Source organism: Nicotiana tabacum, chromosome 23 (assembly GCF_000715075.1).
Source record: "Nicotiana tabacum cultivar K326 chromosome 23, ASM71507v2, whole genome shotgun sequence".
Taxonomy (NCBI): domain Eukaryota; kingdom Viridiplantae; phylum Streptophyta; class Magnoliopsida; order Solanales; family Solanaceae; genus Nicotiana; species Nicotiana tabacum.
In genome coordinates, this window is record NC_134102.1 from 111666131 (window position 1) to 111676405 (window position 10275).

General features: G+C 38.4%; 1 protein-coding gene across 4 annotated transcripts; it reads right to left on the minus strand.

Moving 5' to 3' along the window:
• Window positions 1–1964: 1964 nt before the first annotated feature.
• LOC107824505 (protein MULTIPLE CHLOROPLAST DIVISION SITE 1) lies at window positions 1965–6594 on the minus strand. Of its 4 annotated transcripts, none has more exons than XM_075246261.1 (6): window positions 6440–6594; window positions 6271–6364; window positions 5955–6188; window positions 5240–5406; window positions 4670–5057; window positions 1965–2485 (listed from the first exon to the last, which is right to left on the minus strand). In XM_075246261.1, the coding sequence occupies exons 2-6, from the start codon at window positions 6316–6318 to the stop codon at window positions 2285–2287; spliced, it is 1038 nt and encodes a 345-aa protein (XP_075102362.1). In that variant the 5' UTR covers window positions 6319–6364; window positions 6440–6594; the 3' UTR covers window positions 1965–2284. The 4 variants fall into 4 exon arrangements, with proteins under 4 accessions (XP_075102362.1, XP_016506777.1, XP_016506770.1 ...); XM_016651291.2 differs by having other exon boundaries at window positions 5919–6188; XM_016651284.2 differs by having other exon boundaries at window positions 5919–6188; window positions 6271–6534.
• Between the last annotated feature and the right edge of the window lie 3681 nt (window positions 6595–10275).

Here is a 10275-nt window from a genome sequence, read left to right on the forward strand (position 1 = left end):
CCAATTCTCAGGAAACGGCATGTCTTCAGCAAGGATCAGGTCCGAAGTCCTGATTCTAACAAATCGACCAATCCAACCTCGGTCACGAGTCTCGTCTATGCTCGAGAACGGGGCTTTGGTGGCTCGGCGAGCAAGTTTGATTAGCCCTCCTCGATAGAGTCGGGGACTGTAAAGGCGCATAAGGTGATTGAGGGTGAAAAGACACCCCTCGATTTTGCTCGAGAAGAATCGGAGGAGAATCACTATTCTCCTAAAAGAAGGATGGATCTGGCCAAGGGTCACGTCGTATCTCTTGCAGAAGGCGATGATGACAGGGTCTAAGGGACCCAACGTGAAGGGGTAAGTGTAAACACTTAAGAACCCCTCCACGTGGGTAGTAATCGATTCTTCAGGCGATGGGACTACCACATGCTTTTCGCCCCAGTTGCATTCCTTTTTTACTTTGTCGAGGATTTTCTCGATGATTGAACACATGTACCTCTAGATCGGCTCACATCGGTCCGGTATCGAGGAGGCTTTTTCGACTTTAAAGTCGATGACGATTGAGCACCCTTTCGGAATGAATTCCTAAGGGTGGGGCTCCGCCGCATCCTCACCACCGGCGAGTCGTGATGAAAAAATGACCTCTTTTTGTGGCATTGTTTTGGAGGTTTTCGCCATTGATGAACAAGGGAAAAGAGAATTAGGGTGGTATGCGGTTTAATTGGAGTTCTAGAAATTTGGGTGTGAAAATTATGAAGTAAAGGGATTTTCTGAAGAAGATGCAAGAGTAGAGAAGAAGCTTTGAGTGAAAAGTTTGAATGAGAAAAGATTGGGTTCTTATAGGTTGTTGGCGACGGTTCGGAACCGGTAATGGCCGACCAACAACTGACACGTATTTAATGCCTTGGTAACTGGACCGACGGGACGTTTCGTCGCATACGTCATAATCAGGCTCGTCGCTGACGTCATTACCCATCAAGTCGGAGTTCGGAAATTTATATCGTTTCTCGCCATCTTCTTTCCGAGAAACGAGGGGACTATCTGTATACGGTCAAAACTGAGCTTGCCCTTCATATGACTAATCGAGACTGGAACATGATAGATCAAGGTTCAACCTTGTATAATATCAAGCTATGATGCGAAGTTAAGTTGCCGAGCTCGTGACCCAGAGACCGACCAAGATCAAGATTGGTCAAGATTAAAACCGAGCAAAATAGAGACTGGTCGAGATCGGTCAAGATCGAGACCGAGCAAAATAGAGACCGATCAAGATCATGATCGGCCAAGATCGAGATCGAGCCAAAAAAACAAAAAAGCTGGTATATCCGTAATTGGGGCGAGAATCTCGGCGAAAACCCCGAAACATATCAAGGAGAGGCCAATTAATTAATTTATCGTGTGATTCCTTATGTATTTAGAATTATATTCAAAGTAGGACTTCCCCACTATATAAAGGGAGGTTTGATCATTTGTAAGGAGAAATTCTGATGCAATAAAAACAATACATTACTTTCTTGAAGCTTCATTATTTTGTTACTCTGTTCATATACTAGCGGAATCCTCACTTGTTTCGAAGGTGACCGAACTCGAGTACCAGAAACTAATTGATTCGTTTGGTTTGCATTCTCTTTTATAGTTAATTTAAGTACTGATATATACATTTTCTTTTACCAAGTTATATCACGTATCCTTAGAGTCGCATATAAATTCAATTGTTATCCATTTTTCGAGTAAACAGTTTGACCGAACTCGAGGGCCAGAAGCTAATTGATTCGTTTGGTTTGCATTTATCTCTTTTATAGTTAATTTCAATACTGATATATACATTTTCTCGGTTTGTACCAAGTTATATCACGTATCCTTAGAGCCGCGTATAAATTCAATTGTTAATCATTTTTCGGGTAAACAAGTTCAACTTGTAATTACACTACCATCAGACAGAGGTCGTCAGATGCAACTCCACATCCAAGGAAGAAAATAGATGAGTAGAAAACCTTTTAAAATGCACCAATTTCAAAGGGAAATTATGCCAGTAGTTCAGAAAATGTTTCAAACCCGAGTCGATGGGAATAGGCAAATGTTGCAACATAGAAGTCTACCATAGAAGATAAAACAATTGGTAGACACTTGGTACACTCGGCTGCAGAGAACAAAACTTCTATTTACAAGTCTCATTTCCGATTCTTGAAGCTCTTGGAACCCAGTAATTGTCAGAACTCAAAACATAACTATCAGGTCTTCACTTCAAACCGTAGCTCTTACCCTATTTCTGCCAGAATTTACAAAAAGGTATTGAAACCATCTAGGGTTTCTCCATTTCTTCAGAACTACGTTCGTTGACGAAGGAATCGCGAACACTCTCTGATTCAGAAAACTTGGAGCCAATTTGCCAGTTATTTGGGCCTTGCTCAGCCTGCTCCTCTGACTTTAGACGCGTTTTGAATGGCCTCTCAAAATCTTTTGCAGCACCAGGATCTATGACTAGTTTACCAAGTTTTTGCTCCTGTAACAATGACATCAAAGGGCTTTCATGCATTTACTAATTATGGGAAGAAAATGAAACTTTAATTATTCAAACTGCAAGTGACATCCAGCATGATTCATGCATACACATTCAAATAATGAATACATGCCGTCAACAATTGATGGAAGATAGAAGGATATATAAAATTCCAGACAGGGTATACTCTCTGGTATTTAATTTTGGGATAGGAAGACACTAGATTTTGGGATGATGCATGGTGGGGACATGGACCTCTGAGGGACCAATTTCCTAACAAGAAGGTGAAACTGTTGCACAATGCAGGAATAATAGGAATTGGAATCTGAACTTCAGAACAGTGTCAGGATTGGGAACTAGACATTTTTTACCGTACTGATAGGAATGCTGGAAAAAGTGGAAGGGGAAGGCGAGAAGCAAGATACATAAAATCGTTTGGAGAGGAAACAGCACAGGGAAATAATTAGTGAAGAGGATGTAAACAGTTCAAGGCAAACAAGATATAGACAGCAGGACACCTTGTGGCTATCAGTTTGGAAAGATAAGATACGAGCACCAAGTTTCTTGTTTTGGATGTATAGCCTTGCATGATGCACACTTGACACAACATGAATTGACTAGAAAAGTTTTCACATATGCGATGCTATATGTGCTGTGAGGATATGGAAGACACAACACACTTGTTCCTACATGTACAACAGCAAGAGAAATCTGGAACATGTTCTTAAGCCTAAAGAGGGTCAAAGGGCTATGCCAGGTAAGCTAAAGGAAGCAGTATTAAGCTGAACCAAGTGAAAACAAAAAGGGAATTCCAGAAAGGAGGCTGTACTTTCTGCTGTAAATAGAGCATCTTGTTCTGCTGTAAACAAGGGGTGAAAGACATTGCTCTCATCCCAAACATTTTGGTTCTTCCTATAGCTTATTTCTTCAGTCCCAAAAAGAGGGAAGTGAAAAAGGGGAAAAAGCAGCAAATAATATTCTTCAACTGTCAGATTTCTAATGTAAAAGAAATGCAGTATCATAAGGTGGACTACAACTGTGCTTTACTAGCTTCTTGCAAGCATTAACAGTAGAATCATACTCCTCAGGAATCTTTGCTCGTTTTGTGTTACCTAAACTATTTTTGTAACACAGCAGCAACATTCTTTCTTTAATTGCTAAAAGTAAATTGCCAAAGAATTACTTTGCCATACTAATTAGAATGTGACAGACAATTCATTTAGTGTTCCAAGAGCAGTAACTTTTTTCAATTTGTTTTACTGCTCCTGGTTTAAAATTTTATTGTGCTCACTATTTAAGGCTACGCACAAGTATATCGACCTATGGAAAAATTTACACTTCATGTGTGTGTCAAATGCTTCAAATAACCCTCAAAGCACTATGAGGTTGAGTCACCATACCAAAATATATATAAACGATGAAGCACAATGCGGTGTTTCATTGCGCTACTTCAACTATGTATACCCAGAATGTTTAGAGAAACTCTAAATGTGCAGGCAAGTCTGCAACTTACATCTCTTTCCATCTACAAAAGCTTGGCAGTTCTATGTATATCTACAATAAAGGGCAGCTCCATGTACTACTAAGTACCTGCTATGCGCGGGGTCCGGGAAAATGCAAGAGACAGTTTACGCAGCTTGAACCTGTGACCTGGTCACACGGAGGCAACTTTTACCGTTGTGCCAAGGCTCCCCGTCCCTGGACCCTATACCTACAATATTTTGGGGAAATTCTAAATGTGCATGCAAGTCTTCAACTTACATCTTTTTAATCTACAGCAGATTGAGGTTGGCAGTCCCGTCATGTCTATTCCTTTACCTTCCTACGACAAGCTTAGAACATAGCATCAACATGTCCGTTATTTCATTGGCTAGAAAGCAGTTTATTACTTCAAAATAAAAATAAAAATAAAAAGAAGTCACTCCATTATAACTTCCAGTAAGAGTTTTAAAGCAAAAAAACTGTAGAATCTTGCAATTTATCTACAAATCAAACTACATTTCCATGAAGGTACAAACCATTAGGGTTGGGTATCGATACTGCAACTGGACAAGTGATAATAGAATAACATAATGGCAGATGCTGATTATGAAAATGCATCCAACATGCTTGTGAAACCAAGTCTAAGTGATATTTTCTTTTCTTTACCACATCTGTAAGCTACTATTAGGGGCTATGATTGCTTACACTTTGAAGTGCTTCAAGCTTTCTCTGCAGAGCTTCATGTTCTGCCTGAATACGGAATGGAACACCGTGCTTCTGGTAAACATTAGTTTGTGCCAGATCCTCATCAATTTCACTTGCAGTAGTTGCAAAAGGATGATTTGCAGGAATCCACCTGATAGAATCAGGATCCACATCAGGAGGCACTGAATCACCTTCTTTAAGAAACAATGTTGGTCTCTTCCACTGATATGCACGTGACCTCCGTTTCTGATGGACAGCTTGTTGCTCCTTGGTAAGAGTTACTGGTGCCAAACGGTACACTTTCCCACACATCTCTACACTTGAATTGTTTTTGCTGATTTTCACTAATGGATTATTGAATGGATCGTCATATTTGAGAGGATTTGATCTGAATTTTAAGACAAATCAATGATGAAAAACACACATTACAACACTTAAAACTATGCAAGCACATCATCTCAGCAGCATATGATCATATGACTAAAATCTACATCCTAAAAAGGGATGAATTTAACAGCAGAAGAAAAACATCATAGACAAACAACAATCCAAAAGGTTAATGATCCATACATGCCTCTTCTATCAGATCTTAACTGCCCACGCCTGACAAGATCAGCTACAGAACCAGGGCGTTTGGGTCGTGACCTTTTTGCAACATAACTCCTCACCATAATAACCAGCAAGATGACCACGGTAGATAATCCAATTGCTAAACTAACACCAGAATGTTTCTTTACCTGCTATTAAAACACGTGTTAAAGGAAAAATGCCAAGAAGACTAAATTACAGTGAATGCAAGGCCTAAGCTGCTTTCAATCGTGAATTTACCAACAATAAAACATAACGTTGCACTGGAAGTAAACATCAAATCATGATTATAGAAGGGGGTGAGACTTGAGAGCCAACATGGAAGGAGAAACTGCACCGTTACAGCGAGCGAGATGAATGTAAAAGAGTTGACAGCTCGACAAAGAACAGGAAACAAAGCATCATTATCACATTCCATAAAATCGCAAGGAACAAAGTGGACGAAGTGTCTAACCAAAGAAATGGTCTACGTCATAACAAAAAAACTCAATTGCCAAGCAACGTTAATATGAAAAGTTCAGCACTTTGAAGGATATGAATATTGGGGCACTCCACAAGTTCCAGGTATATCCTAAGATAATTTCCCCTAATTAATTTCCAAAAACAATATTATCAGAAATTCATATATTACACGTAAAAAAGACATCTTAAGCGGAATTACCAGGAGAGTAGGGGGAGGGAGAGATTTGACGCTCACTTGTAATTTGGTAACAGTGTCTTGTAGTAGAACAGGTAAACTCCGCTTCTCGGACTTGACAACCATAACTTGGTCTGAAAGATTCTTACCATTCTTGCCGTCACCATTGGTAAAAGAATCCCCCGAGGCAACTACGTCAATATTTTTGAAAGTCCTCTTCCTTGTACACCTTCGGAATGCATAATTGAACAAATCATCGTTTCTGAAGTCAACTGCCTTAGGTGGAATTCGAAGCTTTTGAAATAAAAGGAATGTAAATTAATTCATATTAGAAAATGATAAAGATAAGAGAATAAATGTGAGGTGGAGTGGGTACCTGAACTGAGACTGTATGAAGTTGTAGAGTCCAAATTGAAGCTGCCATTTTTTCACCTAACTTTTTTCTCGAGTTACAGCTTAGCTCGTTCTGTCTGCAGAACAAAAAAATTAAGGCTCATCTCTAGCAATTCTACCCAAAAAATCAGTAAATAGTACAAAGATTAAACCAAGCAAAGATGCCAAGCGCCTTCTCTGGCCGTCCAATGGGGTTGGAGAGGTAGAGGCAGAGATCTCGCCGATGGTTGATCTTTCCATTGTGGGCTCTTAACTGGATCTCCAATATGTTCTGGCCCATAGTATTTAACGACCCAAAAGCCGCAAACAATATAGAAATGTCACCCGGTAGCCACTTATTGGACTGCTGTTTAACTTTTATTCAACAATTGCAAATTATTTAGCGTTTAGCCACAACTTAAATAAGTTGGCAGATGTTGCTTCTTCATCGTATCCTGAAATTCATTCAATTCAAATTTTCAAGACACAATGTCTTAAAGTTCGATATTTTAGTTCAAACTTAAGGTCACTATGAGTATCCTAAAGTTCAAATTTTTAGGATATTGTATCTTGAACTCCAGCTTTTCAGTTCAAAGCTTCAAGAGATTGTGTCTTTAAGTTTCATTTTTCAAGTTTCATTTCAGTGACACTATGTCATGGAGTTCAACTTTTAGGTTCAAAATTTCAGGACATTGTTGTTTCACCAAAAAGTATAACCTTCCGCTAAAACTATTATTTTTGTGTAATAACGGGTTAAACCTAATTAATAATAATATCTCTATATGCAAATCTTGAAAACGTGTGTGAGGTGGGACAGATCGAGCAAGGGGTTGGCAATAACAAGCATTAAATAGTCATAAAATATAAGCAATAATGGAAGAAAGACTGATAATAAATAACAATAAATGACATTTGAATAAATAGGAAGAATGATTCACCCAATAAATAATGAGCTAGGTGATTATTCCTCCTGACAATGATGAACGACAAATAGATCTTAGAATATTGGAAACCTTCTTGGATCTGATAGAAAAGTGCAGGATAATATAAACATGAATCTTGATAAAAAGGTGTTCTTTGTATCTTTTCAAGAGGGAGAGAATCTTTTTGTAAAGTCTACCCTTATTACAATGATTATCACATGCCCTTATTCATTATCTTTTTTCTTATTTATATGGGACATTCCCCCACTAAACTTTAGTAGTACAAATACAAAGAATATCCAATGGAATATTCTCTTTAATATCCTGCCCTAATAAACTAACCGTTACAGCTCTTTTTATGGCACTTGACACCGACCATCTTCTACATCTCGACCACGGGCTTCGCCATCTCCTGATCGACCTCGACCAACTCTTTTCTCGATATTGCTTAGTCCCAAGTACTGAGACGGATTTCGACCCATACAATTATGTCATAAGTTTGAACTGTGTAGTTCAAATCAATCTTGTATATATTTATTTTGTAGAATAATTAAACCAAAATTTTCAAGCTTTCGTTGTGATTGAGAGATAAGGAGTTCGAATGAGTTTTGAGTCTTTGCGATGAGAGAGATAGCAAGAACTTTCAATGTTAAATGTGTATATGGATAAAGTTGCGTTAATTTTTGAATTACTAGTGAAAGTGAACAAGTTCTTTTGTAGAAGAAGAAGAAGAAAAGAGAAGCAACTGAAGAAGCGGGAAGGAAAATAAGAGAAGCGAGCTGCTCTTTTTATGTGACTGCTAAGCTCTAAATAATTTGCAAACTTTTGCTGAAACTTAAATAACTGCCTAAATAATGAGAATACGAGAAGCAAGCTGCTCATTTTTAATGTGACTAGCCAAGCTCTAAATATTGTAAACTTTTGTTTACACTTAAATAGCAACTTAAATAATGGCTATTCATACCACTCTATCCCCCCCCCCCCCAAAAAAAAACAATTAGGCTTAGTCTTCCTTTTATACGGTGAAAATGACACAAGGTAATCACAGCATTTTGTTTAAAATATATCCACATTTTACAATATATTTAAAGATTATTCAATTCGCTCAAACTTCAAGATACATCGTCCTAAAGTTTAAACTTCAAAGTTCAAACTTGAGGACATCGTGTCCTAAAGTTTGATAATTGTATTCAGAAATTCGAATCTTACGTCTTAAATTTTAAATTAGCAATTCAGAAATTCAGGACACTTAGTCCTAAATTTCAAATTATTAGTTAAAAAATTTAGGATACTAAGTCCTGAATTTCAAATTAGCAGCTCAAAAATTCAAGATAATTAATGTAACATCCCAGCCCACTAGTGATATTTTCTGCTCTGGTTCTAGGCCCGCACGGCTTTAAAACACGTCGCTAGGGTCTAAGGCTTGTTAACTTATATATCCAGCATTCCTCTTGTATTTTTGTCGATGTGGGATTCGCCTAGGGTGTCACATACATCCCCCCCTAGGGACTCAACATCCTCGCTGAGGTTTGCCCCACCACCATTCAAGATTGCATGCGGAGTAGCTCTGATACCATATGTAATAACCCAACTCACTAGTGATATTGTCTGCTCTGGACAAAGACCGCACGACTTTAAAATGCATCACTAGGGTCTAAGGCTTATTAACTTATATACCTAGTCTCCGGGTATGATTTTAGACCCGTTCGAGGATGAACGTTTGTTTAAGAGGTGGAGAATGTAACGACTCAATTGATCATTTTGCTTTATAGATCCTCTTTCCCCTATTTAAAACTTTCTATATGTGCTTTAGCTCTTTTTATGACTTGCGGGGATGGTTGGTTTAGTTTTAGAAGGCTTAGGGTTAAATTTATAACACTTAGTTCCATAATAGTGGCCTAAGGTAGCTAAGTTTGATTTGAGTCAACATTTTTAGTAAACAACCTCGGAATCGGGATTTGAAGGTTCTAATAGGTTTGTATGATAATTTTGGACTTGGGCGTATTTTCAGATCTGTAACGACCCGACCGAGCTCTAGCACATCGTTTGGTGGTTTGAGATATTGAGTAGCTTCGCTTCATGTATTATGACTTGTATGTATAGTCGGATTTGAATTTCGGGAAGTTCGGGGTTGATTTGGAAGAAAGATTCTCAATTCAGAAGTTTTAAGTTGAAAGAGTTGACCAAGGTTTGATTTTTGTGTAAACGACCTCGGAATCGGGATTTGAAGATTCCAATAAGTTCGTATGATGATTTTAGACTTAGGCATATGTTCGAGTTAAGTATCGAATGGTCCGGGAGCATTTCGGCGTTGACTGTGGAAAGCTGGCATTTTGAAGGTTTTAGAATTTCTTAAGTTCGAGTTGAAGTAGATTTTGGTGTTATTGATGTCCGTTTGGGATTCCGAGCCTTGTAATAGGTTCGTATTGTAATTTGTGACTTGTACGCAAAATTTGGCGTCATTCCAAAATGTTTACGAGTGATTCGGACGCGTTCGATGAAGGATGAAGGATGAAGGTTTGAAAGTTAAGAGAGTTTAAGAAATTGAGTTTGATCCTTAATTCTTGGTTTCGATGTTGTAATTTGTGTTACAAGCCTTAGGACAAGTTTACATAGGGTATATAAACTTATTAGAATGATTGAACGGGGTTCCTCAGACCTCGGGTGAGTTTTTATGTGGTTTCGGACCACGTTTAGGCCTTTTGGAATGGTTGATAACTAGTGTCGGAGGTGTACTATGCGATCGCGGAGGGCTGGTCCGCGATCATGAAGAGTAAAGTGCAATCCAGGCCTTATGAATTGCGATCGCGGAAGGAAGGGTCGCGATCTTGTAGAAGGAATTTCTGCTGACAATGGTTTGACTTCAGGAGCTTATATATTGCAATCTATAAGGAATTTGGAGATGATCCAAAAATAAAAGTTGTATCCCTTTGAATCTCGTTTTCAGAAAATTGAATTGTTTATCATTTGGAATTTTATGCAAAAAGTTATGGCGATCGCATGATTTTGGCCACGATCGCGATGAAGGAAATGATACTAGAACTTTTGTTAACCGTGATCGCATGGGTAATGACTGCGATCGGAAA

Coding starts and splice junctions, on each gene's coding strand:
- LOC107824505 (XM_016651291.2), bottom strand. CDS start 6,318: ATGGCAGCTTCAATTTGGACTCTACAACTTCATACAGTCTCAGTTCAG. Junction 6,189..6,270: donor TTCATACAGTCTCAGTTCAG/GTACCCACTCCA, acceptor TTATTTCAAAAG/CTTCGAATTCCACCTAAGGC. Junction 2,486..4,669: donor AGCTTGAAGCACTTCAAAGT/GTAAGCAATCAT, acceptor TCATTGTTACAG/GAGCAAAAACTTGGTAAACT.